General features: G+C 40.3%; 1 protein-coding gene across 3 annotated transcripts in view; it reads right to left on the bottom strand.

Moving 5' to 3' along the window:
- The window catches only part of GARRE1 (granule associated Rac and RHOG effector 1), a 95,087-nt gene that overhangs the window by 73,026 nt on the left and 4,889 nt on the right, over nt 1-17,172 (bottom strand). Inside the window, exon 2 of one of the 3 annotated variants that reach the window (XM_063141316.1) lies at nt 851-931. The exons of 1 other annotated variant lie outside the window; for it this stretch is intronic. In XM_063141316.1, coding sequence (XP_062997386.1) covers nt 851-877 — 27 coding nt within the window. In that variant the 5' untranslated portion in view covers nt 878-931. Of the gene's footprint in view, nt 1-850; nt 935-17,172 lie in introns of those variants that run through there. One more of the 3 variants, XM_063141314.1, reaches the window with a different exon arrangement.

Below are 17,172 nucleotides of genomic sequence, written 5' to 3'. Positions count from 1 at the left end.
ATATTGGTGACTGCAGAGACCCCACGAAGAACCATCACACGTAGTGCAAACTATGATTAACAAACCTGCTTCATTCCAGAGTTTCAGGTCCTAACGTTTTCACTACAAACAAACCCGTAAGTTGGTTCAGAAGTTAAAACAAATCAACATTTCATATTATGTCTGCACTGTGGAAGACTAACGCTCAGGTTATTTAACTGCACATGCATTAGGTTGTGCTTCCTATCAAACATTACACACATTGTACTTCAGGTAATAAGATAAATCATCCCCTCCAAAACAGTTTTGATTATTTGATCTGCAGCTAAAAAGAAGAATGGTAACCCATCTTTTTCTCTCAAAGCATACAAAAAAACCTTTCATGCTGATAAAAAACATTGAATGTGCGAAGATTTTCACATTCAGTTTTGGAATGCCTATTTAGTTCATTAAGTTAGATCCGATGATGTATTAAATTTCTGACATTTTCACTGAACCACACATGCCAAGTAATCTTGAAATTGGAACTTTCTGTGCCAACTTTTTTACAATGAAAAAACAATGATTTTATCTCAAGTACTTTAGTCAAGTTATCTTTATATTGGGGGGGGGAACCCCTTGCTAACATGTTATTGATAGTATGCTTTAATTTTATTTATTTATTTATCACATTTATATACCGCCCCATAGCCAAAGCTCTCTGGACGGTTTACAAAAGTTAAAAACAGTAAACATTAAAAAAGTATACAAAATTTAATCACTTGGTACTGATAGCTGAAGTTGCTTCTCCAATGCAGTTTAACTTGCCTTCACAAAAAAGAAGCAGACTAGAGCTACCTTTCCTTAATAGCCATGCAACAAAAGTGCTCACCATGCTTATGAGGAATTCATCATGCATCTCTTAGTGGGGAATATTGTTTTAATGTTTTCAATGTGAGCTGCCTTGAGGAGCCTGAAAAGGAAACATATAATTTTAAAAATATATATATGCATATTTAGGAGATATCTGTCATTACATTAGTACACTATAATGACCTAAGCAATGAATCAAGCAGTGGTGTTATAAGTGGGCATAAAAACATTAGAAAGCAAAATAAGGCTATTTGCCTAACACTGATAGCTTTTGCTTGAGGTGCTTATGGCTGGCTTCTTGATGAATTTTTATTTCCTTTGTTAATTACTCAGCCTTGTAAAGAACATTGGCAGTCATGGTAGAAAAGCTCCACAAAAAAACTAGCTATAAACATTTTATCCCTCAGAGGTTGCTGCTTTTGGATCAAACAGTTCTAACTTATAGAGGTGGTTTGCATGTTGCAAACCACCTATGGTTTGTTAACTGTGTGTTGTTGATAATGAAGCAGGAGTGAGTGACTGCTGGCTCACACCCACCTACTCCTGCTGAGTTAAAACACCAGGGATGTTTATCTTGATGTCACCACTGGCTCCGTTGGATTGTTCTTCCCCCAACAATCTCCATTTCCAGGTTCGGACATCAGAATAAACAACATAAATCAACAGGAGCAGGTGGGCAGGAGGAGCCAGCACACCTGCTTCTGCTTGTTCACAGCTACCCAGGGTTTAAACAAACCTAAGTAGCCGTAACATGCCAACAGGGCAAGTGGTTTCTACTCCCATACAACATTTTAACACGAATTCATAGTTTACTTGCCAACTATTCCTCAGTGTTCAATACACTGAAGCATAACCAACTGATATCTGCACATGGGAATATTATTTTGCTGTACAATTTTTGGCTGACCTGGTAACCAATTGTTTCCAATAGGCAGCAAGGCTTGGCTTTCTCGCTTTCTGTCCCAGAGGCAGAATATCATTTTGTAGCAACTACTCAGTTAGGGGATTTTAAATGGGAGGAACAGCAGGTAGTGTGCACATATACCCACACTTCTCCTCTCCAACACATGACACAACCTGGTGTCATTTTGAAAAGAGACTCTCCCGTTCCCTATGCTAGTAGCATTTAAAGAACATATTACTGGACAACCATCTGTCAGGGATGCTTTGAGGTGGATTCCTGCATTGAGCAGGGGGTGTGGACTCAATGGCCTCATAGGCCCCTTCCAACTCTATGATTCTATTATTCTATGATTACTCATATGATGGGATATATAAGAACCTTTCCTTGCACCAGATTTAAATCTGTGGTTGCCACTGGCATGTGCATTTCTCGATGCCAGCTTTTGTATTACTGTTCATACCTAGGAAATAGTTATTGCCAGAATTTCCAGTGGTGACAAGTCATGTAGAACTAACTTAATCTGTATTTAATCCAGGCACCAGATTATAGGCACCAGTAATTCATAGGTCATTTCAAGAACTAACTGGAAAATAAATGCTTTTCTTGCTCAGACTTCAAAGGAAGAATACTGTGTGTCTCTCCAAAGCTTCCCATGTGTTGACTACAGATTTACTCCATCATACCAATCCTTCACCTCAAAAATGCAACATTCTTTTTACCAAAAATCAAAACATGAAATCTAGTCAAGCCACTAATGTTTCATATCCAGCAACATCTGCAAGGCAGAAAGTTTCACTGGAAAAGATTTTGCTCTAGTTTAAACCACAAAACCAAGCAATAGATTAATTTCAAAACAGCACAGGTCAAACACATTACATTCCCACAAAGATTCAGCAAACATGATGATCCATAAATTCTTATCAACACACCCACTATGCAGTTCACTCAGGTTTACTATGTGTTAAAGAAGAAAAAATGTGACTTGTTCTTTAAGCCTTCACTCTAGTCAAGAACAGGAAGCAGCTTTAACTATTGAGAAGTGCCTTCTCTCAAATAATAGGAGGCAGGAACAAGATAGCAATATTTACAAATTAAAAATAAACAAATCACCAGATCTGGATAATATCCACCCAAAGACTGAAATTGCTGAGCTTCTAATAAAAATATGTAAAATCTCCCCTAGGATCAGCCTCTTTCTCAGAGGACTAAGAAGCAGACAATGTAACACCAATCTTTAAAAAGGGATTTAGGGGTTTTCAGGAACTTACATGCCTGTCAGTTTAATGTCAGTTCTAGGTAAATTAGCAGGAAGTATTATTAAAAATAAAAGTTATCAAACATATAGAAGAGCAAGTCATGATGAAGAAGTTTCAACATGGCCTTTGCAAAAGTTATGTCCCCTCTCATTAACCTTTGAGTTCTCTGAGAGCATCAAACATGTGGATGGGGTGAACAAGAAGAAATTGTATACTTGGGTGTTTTTTAAAAAAAGCTTTCAACAAAGGCCCTGGAGTAAATTAAGCAGTTTTAAAGCCCTCCAGATTGGTGGCCATCACTACAATAATGTGGTAGTGAATTACATAGTTTAACAATGGTCTATATATGAAAAAGTACTTCCTTTTATCTGCCCTGAATCTCTCACCATTCAGCGTCACAGGATGACCCCAAGTTCTAGTATGAGAGAGGGAGAAAAATGTATTCCTACCCACTCTCTATGCAGCATTAACAATTTTATACACTGCCATCGTGTATTCTTTTTCTAAGTGGAACACCCCTAAATGTTGTAAGCTTTCCTCATAGGGGAGTTGCTCCAGCCCCTTGATCACTTTTATTGCCCTTGTATCCAATTTTTCCAGCTCTAAATATCCTTTTTGAGATGCACTGACCAGAACTGTACTCAGTATTTCAAGTGTGGCTGCAACATAGATTTGTATAAGGGTATTACTGGTAGTTTTGTTTTCAGTTCCTTTTCTAATTATGCTTATCATGGAACTTGCCTTTTTCACAGCAGCCATGACTAGGATAAAGGGACATTTCCTCATATGGATCTGTAACTAGTTAAACAATAGGAAAGTGTGTAGGAATAAACAGAAAATTCTCACAATGAAGGGCTGTAAAAAGTGGTTTCCACAAATAATCTCGATTGGGCCAGTGCTCATAAAGGACCTTGAGTTGAGCATAAGCAGTGAGGCAGCTGTATTTGCAGACAACACCCAAGTTATTCATGGGTGTTAAGAACAAAAACGGATTCAGAAGAGCTCCAAACAGATATCTCCAAACTGGATGAATAGGCAACAAAGTGGCAAATACGCTTCACTAAAAGTGTAAGCAGACTTCCCAAATGTGGCTCTCCAAATGCATTGGACTTCAACTCCTGCCCTCCCTGCTATGGATGATGTGACTTGCAGTCACATCACATTTGGAGGGCACCGGGTATCAAATGAAGCACACTGGTCCAAAATTTCTGGCTTCGCATATACACTGGAGGCATCTGAGCTGGCAGTGACTAGGAAAAGATCTTGAGGTAACAGTGAGAAAATGAAAATGAAATGAAAATGTCAACCCACTGTACTGTAGCTGTGAAACTTAAAAAACCCTCTCCACAATAATTACAACTTTTTAGTTTAGAACATTCTAAAGATGAGTAAGGGAAGCAAGACAGTAGTTTATAAAATTGGCCGAAGAGATAAAAAATACTTTAAAATTAAATAAATAAAAGGTGTGTTAAAAAGCCCCATTTTCTCTGTCTTTCATAAAATTCTAGAGCTTGGGATCATCCAAAGAAGCTGACTGGCAAGACATTCAGGACAAATGAAAGTTCTCTTTCACCCAGTACACAGTTAAGCTATGTAATTTGCTTCCACACAATGTGATGACCACTAGCTTTAAAGGATTCATATCTATTCAAATTCATGTCTATCAATGACTACTACTGAAGATGGCTTTATATTACCTCTAGCATCAGCTATGTAAATCTGTGCCAGCTCTGAAGCCTGACATGCATGACTGCAGAAGTAAAGGATATTGAAGATTATCTGCAGTGCCAATGCCATGCAGGAGGGAAATGGCCTACATCAGTGTTTGCACTGCAAGGCCTGGAGGCCCAATCACCTCACACGTGGCTCTCTATACCTGTCTCGTCCTCTCTTTTTGCAGTACATGGCTCAATCTCAGCATGGGCTCCTTATATTTGCCTTATTTACTTTAGCAATGAACTGGCAGCTGTGATCTAGGAGTGGGTAGTTAGGAGACCTGCCACCCTTCAGCAGATTGCATGGGCAAGCAGCCAATTACCTGTGGTGGGGAAGGAGCCCAAGACTCAAAACAGTAAGATTGTCTAGCTGCAGTGGACTGAAGGAGAGATTGAATGTGTGGGTGAGAGTGGGAGCAACGTGGATCTGCACCGGGAGATTTTGCAGCACTCAGTAGAACATAGTACTTAGTGACAAGAAAAAGATCCATCCCAATCCAAGGACCAAGAATGAGATGTTGGAATTTGCCTGCCTGTGACTGACTGATGAGGCCTTCCTTGGACAATGTGGAGGACAATGGAGAAGAGTGGCTCAAAAAAGGCCTCCAGCTGCGACATTGGAGCTGGACTGGTGGGGGGGGGGTCTCCCCCATGGCCCGTGAAAGGCCCCCAAGTGGCATCAGAGATGTTGCCCAGTGCCAAAGTGGCTCCTGCTTGAAAAACAGTGTAGATCACTCACTGCCCTATACTACTAACGGAAGCACAGGGAACTCTGATGTGATGGACTATGGAAGCAAGGAAGTATCTTACTTATCACAGATACTGTGGACTGCAGAATTTCCATTTGGAAGTGCCTTTTTACACACTAGTTGAAACACCTCTGGAATGGCTCAATCCTTTCATTCCTTTTCCAGACAGCAAATAAAGCATACTTCAAATATTGCCTTTCTTTAATGAGTGGCTTCTATAGCCAAGATCTGTAAGAGCTATGCCCATGAAGAGGAAAGGGAATGATCCAAACCAGGTTGAGTAGCCCCATCTGGCTTCCGGAGGAGCCAGCCAAACCTCTCACAAAGAGGTTTGGTTTCTTGGGCTACAGGCTGTGCACCCAAGCAGTAACCTCAGGATGAACCCAATCCCTACCTACGCCCAAGGCCCAAAAGGAACACAGGGTACAGAGCTATTATTTTACAGATGGACTGCTCCCTGCCAAGATGGTACCCACTGACCCAAGGTTTCCATACACAGGATAGCTCAAATGTAGAAGCAGTACTGCAGGAAGTAGAGTATACAGTGAAGAATCTTCTGCTTCAATAAAGGCAGGAAACTAGTTTGGAGGAAAAATAATTTTGCTCTAGTCTCCTGATATCCTAGGGAGGGGACTGTTCAGTAGTTCAGGCTGCATTCCTGAGGCTGAGCAATGAAGAATTTTAATTAGGATTATGTATGTTGAAATAAATAAAAGCAAACAAGTTAAAATCAATACATTTAGAATACTAGACAATTTTCTGTTATAATGTGCCATCCTTCTAGCAAAACCTACTTGTTTAAACTTTTTAAACATTGCCCTCTGGAACTGAAGAGGCCAAATGCTGAACTTGTTTTAATCTTGGGCTGCAGAAAGGTTATGGGTTTTTCCAAAAAGTTGGGAGGCACACTGAAAGTAGAATTACTATTTGACATAAGTACACACTTTGCTTTCAGGTTTTGAAAGTTTCTGCATTGCTTCAAAAACCTAGAAAACCTGTTTGACCAGAAGTGACAGTGGGACAAGAGTTTGGTAAACATGTTATGGAAAATATGATAATTTATACTTTATTTTTTATAAAAGCATTATTTTATAAAAGCATTTGGGATAATTCTCCTGCCTAAGTTTCATTAGAAAAGAAATGCTTGGTGTTTTTTGAAATTGAAGAAATAGTGGGAATAAAAATAGAACAAACACCAAAGATTGCATTACTGTCACTATTTGAAGATATAAAATGTGGAAAAGAAACTAAAGAGCTGATATCGAGTTTGCTGACTGCAGCATGATTGATGGTAGCTAGGAACTGGAAGATTCAAGGGGAATACCTTATTGAAGAATGGTATAAAGAAGTATGGGATATAGCTATTAATGATAAACTGACTTGTAATATTAAGTGGAGAAAAGGTATAACTAAAATAAATGAGTTTGAAGGAATCTGGAAACAGTTCCTAATATTTGTGTTTACTAAGGGAAGTGGGAAACCGCCAGCAGAAGAAACGATAAGATTTTGGAATCAGGAATAGATCCCGAGGTGAAGGGTGCACTTTTATGTTAAGAATGATTATGTTATGGTATGATATTTTATAGTTAATATTTACTCAATACATATGTACTCAACATTTATTCAACATGTATGTAGTAGTTGTTTTGATGTTTTCTTTATTGTAATGTTGTATGTCTAATTAATGTGGAAAACTAATAAAAAAAAATTGAAAAAAAGAAAAAAAGAAAAGAAATGCTCTTTGGCAACTCCAGTGAGTTTAAACAAGATATGCTCAGGCAACATTCCCCACCCCACCCTATGAACAAGGAGGCAGAATTCAAGGAAAAGGAAAGAAAAATCCTGCATCTATAATAAATAAAATATATTGTATTATGCAACTTGTGCACTTTTTCTGATATTTAGTTCTTTAAGCTACAGCTACAACCAAGGGAAAGAGGCTCTTCAGATTGCTACCAGTATCTGCATGTTTTTCAACATCTCTATAACTACAGGAACTAGTTCAAATTCCATTCCTCTTTAGAATGGGAGTTTTGGGCAAGTTAGGATCATTAGAATTCTCTACACACTGTCAGATTCTGCAAAACTCCATACATGGATATGCTAGATTATACCAGTCCTCCTTCCCACAACAGCTTCTCAACTCCCCCCCCCCAACTGAAAATGCTACATAGAGTTAGGAGAACCTGCTAAATGAGGTGAGCTGTGGTGTGTGGGTGAGAGGAAATTCCCCAAAAAATCAGGCTGAGGGACCTTCTGTGGGTCCTTCTTCTCACAGAAAGCAGATCCTGGACCCAACCCACAAAGTCAAGGTTCATTAAACCTGGGAAAGATGTGGCAAAAAGCCAAACAGGTATTTTGAAAATAGAAATTCTATTAAGGCGTAAAAACAGCCTTACCCAACCTGGCATCCTCCAGATGTGTTGAACTACCACTCCCATGCCAGCCAGCACTGCCAATGGTGAGATTATAGAAATTGTAATCCTAAACATCTGGACAGTACTGGATTGGAAAAGGCTGGTACATAGTCATAGTATTAAACCAAGCATCCCTAATACACATTATTTGAATCTGATGGTTTACTAATTGATATGGTAAAAGATCTCAGTTGTTACGTAAATTTCTCAAAGAGATGTAAATAATGCATTTAAATCTATCACATAATTATACATGCAAATCATGAGCATGCCAAAGAAGTTAATTTTTCATGCCAAGGATCAGGTCAAAAGTTGTATAATCATACAGAGTGATTATACTGAGGAACTCATTCACAACCCAGACAGATAAACATAGTGACTGAGTTATTTTAGCGGAGATGGACATGTGTAACAAGCAAGAGCATATATGCACTATCAAAGGCTCAAACAATATGTCCACCCTGGCAGCTCCCTCGTGGAAGCTAGCATGGAAACTGCGCAAGCAGCTTCAGATCTGTTCAAAACATGCTGAAAAATAACGCAAGACAATCTCCTGCTTTGCTCACCCGTTCCCCTTCCTTCCAAAGGTGGCACATGGCTTTATTTTCAGGATTTAAAGGCCAAAACATAGATACGTAATGTTATGGCAGCTGCTATTATGGTTGTTTTCTGGAATTTACAAACAGATTAGTACTGAAGCAAGTTAAAGGATTCCTTCAGGATAGTTTATCATGTAAAAATGTTTGAAATGAATTCCTAAAAGCCACTGATTCAATATTAAGAACATAAGACCAGCCCACAATGGCCAGTCAGATGCCTCTGGAAAGTCCACAAGCAGGACACTCGTGTTCCCTAGTAACTGGTATTCAGAGGCATACTGCCTCCAATAGTGAAGTTAATATTTTATTTATTCTTTATTTACAATATAACACTCCCCATTCAAAATTTCAGAGTGGTGTACAAGATATAATAAGATAAAAACAGAATAAAAATACATTAAAATAGTTGTGTGTGTTTTTTAAAAAAAAGCAAAATGCAAAGTAAACCATGGCTGGTCATTATGACTGGCAGCTATTGACAGTCTTATCCTGTATAAATTTGTCTAATTCCTGTTTAAAGCTGTTCAAGTTTTGGCCATCATTACATCTTGTAGTAGGAAATTCTCTAGTTGAATTACATGCTGTCTAAAGAACTTCCTTTTATCCGTCCTGAATCTTCCACCATTCAGCTTCACTGGGTAAGCTCCAGTCCTAATATTGTGAGAGTGAGAAAAACCTATCCCTATCCACTTTCTCCATATCATTCATAATTCCAGTCCTCCTACAACTTCATTGGCTGCCAGTCCAGGTCCTGCCCAATTCTGAGTGCTGGTACTAACATTCAAAGCCCTAAACAGCATGGGGCCAGGTTATTTGAAGGAACGCCTCCTCCCATATGTGCCTGCCCAGACCTTAAGATATCCACAGGGGTCCTTCTCTGCGAGCCCCTGCCAAAGGAAGTGAGGCAGGTGGCTACTAGGAGGAGGGTTTTCTCTGCTGTGGCACCGCGGCTGTGGAACGAGCTCCCCAGAGAGGTTCGCTTGGTGCCTACAGTGTACTCCTTTCATCGCCAGCTGAAGACTTTTTTATTTTCTCACAGGGGAGTTGCTCCAGACCCTTGACAACTCTGGTTGCCCTTTTCTGCATGCCTGAATAGGATTTGCGTCCTGAAACCACACACACAGCACTGCTTCAATATTTTATTTTTAAATAGAGTGCCTTACTTCACAACAAAAGCAAATGCCATTTCTCAAATCAATTTCTCAATTTATTCTCAAATCAATTTAACCAGAAATAACTTGCTTCCATGTGCTTTCTTAGTTACAGCTCTTATACGGGTCCAGATGATCTTGAACTACATGTGGCAACTAAAGCAGGCACAAACTGGAATAAAGCACATCCAAAGCTGGTTTAAAAACTGATAAATTCCCCTTTAAGAATAGCCTTTGAATTCAGGTACATGTAAGAGTGTTTACTCAGAAGTAAGTCTAGGTCTGGTGGTATGTACTGTAGTACATATGTTAGGACTACAGCCTTAAATTATCAAAGTACCCTAAATTAAAAATCTATCTACCTGCACACAATGCCCCCAAATGTAACATGCCACTCACTTCAATGAGCTATGAATATTGTGCAAAGTATATAATACTTCAAACCTAAGTAATACTGCAACAGAGAAGTAAACATTTTGCACTTCCTTCCAACCTGGGTCTATGCTGGGTCTGAGTTGTCTAGTACAATTCATGAAATAACATGCTTAGGGCACTGATTATGAGTACAATTCCCCTTCCTTCCAGAACTTTAGTATCCAGTTAGCAAAGGAATCACTGATTCATGTTGCAGCTGTATATGCACTTGTAGAAACAAAGGCATGAATCATGCTAATGAGGTACGCAATGGAAAGAAAAGGTCACAATGGATCTTACTATCTGTATCTGTATTTTTGCCACTAGGGGAAAGTACATTAACATTTGGAGCAGAGAGATAGACCTCATTATTCCAGGAGCAGCACCTCCCCACAGCAACCATTAGCGTTTCCATGTGGCATTGTTCACAAAAGACTTTTTAAAGAAATCTGTGAGTTCCAAGTGTTTATAGGATGTAATGTGTAGGTAATTAACATTTCTAAGAGTTACATTGAAATGACCCTTCACAACCCAACAAAACAAGGCTTATTGCAAATAAACATTGAAGTTGCCCAATGCTCTCACTTGAGAATAATTAAAAAAACACTCTTCAGAACAATTTAAAATGAGATTTCTTCCATAAAGAGAAAAATTATGTTTCTACTCTATGCCAAGACAATGATATACAGCTTTAATTACTGGTTATTAAACAGGTTTTAATCCCACTTTTCCTTTTGAGAAGTGCCCATGGTAGCCATTTAAAAATGAATTAAAAAATTGCTAACAAAAAAATAACACTATAGTCAATGGTGCAACTCGACAGTTGTTTATCTAGGGGTACTCCAGTCACAACATGATAATAATCAACCATGGTGTGGATTAGGATCAGCATTGTGTTGACTGTGTCGTCAACACAGCATTGTGTTGTCAACGCTGAGCTGACCCACTCATCCCCCGCCCTCTCTCCCCCCTCAGTCCTCCCACTAGTATCCCATCAGGCACTGCTGCTGAAAATCTATCCTGCCAGCTGGACTAGAGCGGCAGCCACTGCTTTGACCACTTTTTCCTTGTGACTCTGAGGCTGACGAAAGAACCATAGGTGGCCAAGGCAATAACCAGCAGTACCCTCCACACAACATAGTAACCCACAACATGGCGGTTCAAATAGCCAACTCTGCACAGCATTGGTTATTTGTGTTGGTTATTTGAGCCAAATAACCAACGGTTGGTTTAAAAACTCCCTCCACACAACACGATAACCCATGGTAATCATGCTGTCTGAACGCATTCATTAAGGAGAAGGCCAGACAATCATAGAATAGTAGAGTTGGAAGGGGCCTAAAAGGCCATTGAGTCCAACCCCCTGCTCAATGCAGGAACCCACCCTAAAGCATACCTGACATAAGGTTTAATCTCTACTTAAACCTTCTAGAATTTGAACTACATCTCTTGCTTCTTGATACAATCATCTTGACTGCTAATCCAGTACATTAGGTTAGGATTTCTTGCTTTAACCTCATTCTTGCCATTTTTCAGCAATGTCTATTCATCCTTATGATCATGGACCATTCCACTACTGGAGACAGACATCATTTAAGCATCATGTGTTTCCACATCACTAGTCATCTGCATTTCACTATATGCTTGCATGTAGCTGGACCAGGTCAAAATCATTATCCATGGTGTAGTTGATTGGGTCAAGTGTTTTGGTGCAACACCGTAACTGGTAGAAATGCAGCATAATTGCTAAAGACTCTGCAAAAGTGTTGCTATAGCAGCCTTCCTCAACCTGGTGCCCTCCAGATGTTTGAACTACAACTCCTAGAATTCCTGACCATTAGCCGTGCTAGCTGGGACTGATGGGAGTTGACATCCAAAATACCCGAGGGCACCAAGTTGGGAAGGGTTGGCCTATAATTTTAACTTGACTGCATTTGTCTGGTGCTGCTGCCAGGCAAGGATAAGGTACTGTCTAGATTACACTGGTAAATGCTGCACTCAGCAATTGCCATTTTGCTGGGATCATAAACTGAGACTGTCCCATGCCTACAATAGAATCACAGAAGGATAACAGACAATTCATACTTTGATTCAACACAAACATATTGCATCCCCTTCATATGTATGCTGTTACTACATGCTTCCTTTCTGCAGAGCCAAACTAGTTTCAAGAACTTGCAAGTGAAAAAAGAAACATTTTATCCAATAGTCACACTTAACACAATCATTCTACAGATGAGCATGTAATGAGCAGGCTGTACTGAGGAGAGTAGGGAAGCAGGGCCATTCCACCAGCCCTGCTGGAATGCCTTCCTCATGATGTCTCTTTCTCCCTCAACTGTCACCACTAGGAGCCATTCCTAGGGAGATGAGAGGGACAGCAGAGCTATTCCACCAATTCCCCCCTCTTTCTTTTTCTTTGAATGAGTTCGGACAATCGCACTGGGGAAAGAAGCCATTGTGGTTACTCCCCCCCATGATGCAGCATGGGTTGGCATAATTATGCAAATAGCAGTCACACATGGGTCAGGGGGAGAAGCCACGATGGTTTCTTCCCCCAGCGTGAACATCTGATCCCGGTATTTGTGCAACATTACTTTTTAGATTGTAAGCCTGCGGGCAGGGTCTGCCTTGTTTCACTGAAAGGGTTTGCACATCACATTAACCCACCATGCAAATAAGCCATGGTGGACTGGTTGTTCACAGAACAACCCACAGCACATCCAATAGACTATCAGGCTTATGGTGGCTTGTTCTCCCCCTCAGTTCTCCAGCTGGCTCCAGCACATATCCCAGGATCTTGTCTTCCCCTCCTATTCCAATCACTACCTCTTTTTGTAGCAAGGGAGTCGGTGCACCAAAATGGGTTTGGGGGAGGACAATATCTCCCCCTTGATGGTGTGATCCTCCCACTTTTAAGTCTTGCTGCAGTACCAAACACAGAAATGTACACAAATTTAAGGGCTGGAAAGTAAATGGTGGGAAATATTGTGCACCTGCATTAAGTGCTCTGTTACTGCAGGTGCACAAATTTCGCCTCTATTTACTTGCCAGACCTTAAATTTCAAAACTATAGGTTTCATTTACTTGTCAGACCTTAAATCTGCAAAAATTTCACCTCCATTTACTTCCCAGCCATTAAATTTGCAAACATTTCCCTTCCATTTACTTCCCAGTCCCCCAAAATGTATAAAAATTCTTGAGTGTTTTTTTTTTTAAAATACTTAGAGGGTGGCAGAATGGGACAGAGCAAAAGGGGGCCAGCATCAGCAGTACTTGCCCCCGCCCCTCCCAATGGGGCGCCACTCACTCCATCCCATACAGCCACCTTCTCAAGGTTTTTATTAAAATTGTAAGTGAACCACAATAACAGCAGCAACAAGTGCTCCAAACAGGGTCCACCAAAGGGGGGACAGTATCTCCCCTTTCTGGAGTAGCTGGAGAGTTGGGAAAGTGCTGAAATGTGAGTGGCACTGAGAAGTTTCAGTCCAACAGTTAAAAATGAATGTTCACATGGCCAAGGGGGAGATATTGTCCCCCACCGTTTTTGGTACACATACTCCCTTAGCTTTCCCCTCCATTTCTGGTGCTTCTGAATTATGCTACCAGATCCCTCCTTTCCCCTAGTATTATTTCTCCCCCCTTCCTTCACAATTGTATGCAAATTGTAAGCAACCATATCTTGTCAATTTCCTTGTATGTTAGCTACTCCACTTTGCTGAAACACAGAAGGAAATTGATCAGGCAAGACTACACATACTGGACAACTGTTAAGTGAACACTTACACAAGACAAACAAAATGAAATAAAAATTACGAATCCAATTGTGCATTTTTGAGGCACCTAAAAAAAATGCTGGGGAATGAGTGATGCTCCTTCCAAAGTGCCATTTCAGCATCAGTGGAAGTGCAGTCACTGTTCAAGATCGAGAAAAGTGAGCAGCTTGGGCTTTTTTGCTGTTCTTGCCGATTGGCTCTGTAGCCAATTGCCACAAGCCACAGTAAAATGTTTCTCCTGGATTTGATCGACACGACAACTCATTATGGGCAAGAACAACCCTACAACAAACCATGGGTTCTTGACGTGGCTTGTTCATGAAAAATAAGCCATGCCAAGGAAAACACTCTGGGTCTGGATAACATGATAACCAACTATGGCTGGGTGTCCGTGGTGGGTTGTCATGTGGTGCGAACCCAGTCACTGATTATATGTGAGTGTTCTGGGAGCCTTTTAAAAAATTCTTCAAATAACTACAAATACAATAATAAACAAATAGCTAACCCAGCAGTTCTCAAAACTTTGTATGGACCACTTAACCTTTCCCCCTTACAAATCAAAGCACAAGCATAATTCATATTTTAATCAGTATAATCATACCTTTCTAATCCAATGGATGTGCCTGTTTTTGTAAACAAAGGTCTGAAATCAAATGTAAGGCCATAGAATCCAACCCCCTGCTCAATGCAGGAATCCACCCTAAAGCATTGCTTCTCTGTTTGGAAGCAAGTTGATTGTCAACCTTTTCATGGACAACCAATGGTCCATAAACCATACTTTAAGAATCTCTGACCTAACCCAACTGAAAGGGGGAGGATTACACTATCTCAAACACAGAAGTGCTAACTTCCCCAGTAAAGTTTACCTACAAAAGCTATAATATATTCTTCTTCTCCCAGTCCCCAAATCTTTGAGAAAACACAAGCACAATATTTTCTAGTTATATACTACTTTTCTAGTTATATACATCAGAAAACTATTTACTTTTAAACACACGTTTATAATGTTAGGTTTAAGTGTGAACTCTCCCTTTGAGTTAAGAGAGAAAAGAGGAAAGAGTGGTCACTAACCTCATTTTTATTAGTGTTACTACTCTAGTTTCCTTTCCACAATAGACAAGATAATTTTCAAGCAGAAAACAGACAGACATGAAAAGACAATTAGGGATCACTTGCAACTTTGACACAAACCCTCTGTTACAAAAACTCATGTAAGCAAGGCCTAGTCCACCTCACTCTCTGGACCTTAACTATGCTAGGTCTGATCTTAAACTATATTTTGGCTCAGTTCGGACAACACATTAGTCAATGGTGGTTTTAGAACTCCATAGCGTGGAGTTGTTACACCACCGTTGAGAAACTTGTTGTCTGGCAGGAAAACTCCACACAATGGTGGAGCATTTTTGGAAAACACTCCACACAGAATACCAACACTGTGCAGAGGAGAGTTCCTACACAACTGTTGTGTCATATGGTGGGCTCCGTGGATTATTTCCTGTACTTACAGAGTCACCTGGAGCAGCCTATAAACAGTCAGTTAAACCAGACAGAGGCTCAGTTCGGACACATTAGTCAACTGTGTTTAGAACTCCACTGTGGAGTTTTTGCACCATTAAGAAACGTGTTATCTGGTGGAAAAACTCCATGCAGTGGTGGAGTTTTTCTGGAAAACACTCCACACAGAGTATCAACACTGCGCAGAGGACAGTTCCTGCACAACCATTGTGTTGCGTGATGGGCGGCGGGCTCCATGGAATTTTGCGTTGCATTGACTTTCCCCACTGGATACAGAGTTCCCTGGCAACAGTGGTGAAAGGAGTGAGTGCTGCTCTAGGAGAGCCGCAGGGATAGGGTTTTTGCAGCAATGGCGATGGGATACCATTAGAAGAAACCGGGGGAGAAGCGAGGAACTATCAAACATCGCAATGGATTTTACTCAACTCCACGGTAGCCCACAATCACAAACAGTGGAGTTAGAACATGTTGTGCGGGGACTAACCCCCCCCCCCCAAATACTCAACTGTTGAGTGGAGTTTTCACACTGTGTTGACTAACGCATTGTCCGAACTGAGTCTCTGTTAAGCCTAACCAGGTCAACTGCCTTTATAACCTAGCTCCAGCATGTTTTGTAGAAATGAACAACAATGCGATACACCATGAAATCAGGATTAAAGCCCAAGGGTGAACTTATAGGATTTTCCTACTTAAGAGTCAAGTTCCAGCTATAATTCTACTTACCTAAAATTATCCCAACACATATAGTTATTTCACCCTTTTCATACACCAAACTATTGTGTAGAGTTTCTGCATACTTTTCCCATGTGCCATCTGCTGTGGCACCCCAGCTGTGGAATGAGCTCCCCCGAGAGGTTCGTTTGGCACCTACAGTGTACTCCTTTCGTCGCCAGCTGAAGACCTTTTTATTTTTTCAGCATTTTAACACTTAATTTAACTTAAATTTAAACTTTGCTGTTTAATTCTATATTTTAACCTAAATCAATTTTTGCTGTGTGGTTTTAATCCTGGTTGTGCTTTTTATATTGTATTTTGTATTCATGTTTTTAAATTGTTGGTTGTATTTATGCTTTTTGTGGTTTTAATTTTTGTGAACCGCCTAGAGAGCTTCGGCTATTGGGTGGTATAAAAAAATGTAATAAATAAAAAAATAATGAATGTCACCATGAATGCTCATTCCCCAGCTCCTGCCTTTTGCTTAAACTGCCAGAGAAGAAACAGAAAGCAAGGTTGTTGGCCTATTGAGCTGTTTTGTTTCTTATTTCCCACCAGCTGAGATGCTTTTTCCAGCAAATGGGCGGGGGTGGGGGGGAAGCAGGGAAAAGTAGTATCATGCACAATCCAACCGTATGCTCAGAAAAATGCCCCAAGAGTTCTGTAAGAGTTACTTCTGACCGCATAGACTGCAGACTTACAGAAGCACACATGCGACATCTTATTTAGAAGCCAATGTCGAAAGCAGGCATTAGACAGAAGTGCATAGCTCCTTGGAACACAGACAACCCACCCAACTGCCATTACCATCACTGCTATTATAACCTCTTATATTGCTCCAAGAATATGCCGGAATAAAGTGTATGGGTTTAATCTGTTTCCACACATCTTGAAATCAGCATTATTCATTCAATGTTTTTCTGACTACAAAGCCTTTACTTGCTTCATATGCATGATCACAAATGCATTTTAAGGAAGGTGATTGTTGCTATCCAATGGTGTGGGGCAGAAAATTTTCCAGAAAATTTTCTGGTGCTCTCTGTCAGGGATGCTTTAAGGCGAATTCCTGCATTGAGCAGGGGGTTGGACTCAATGGCCTTATAGGCCCCTCCCAACTCTACTTATTCTATG

This window comes from Elgaria multicarinata, chromosome 14, assembly GCF_023053635.1.
Source record: "Elgaria multicarinata webbii isolate HBS135686 ecotype San Diego chromosome 14, rElgMul1.1.pri, whole genome shotgun sequence".
Lineage (NCBI taxonomy): Eukaryota > Metazoa > Chordata > Lepidosauria > Squamata > Anguidae > Elgaria > Elgaria multicarinata.
This window is presented reverse-complemented; position numbering and strand designations above follow the sequence as displayed.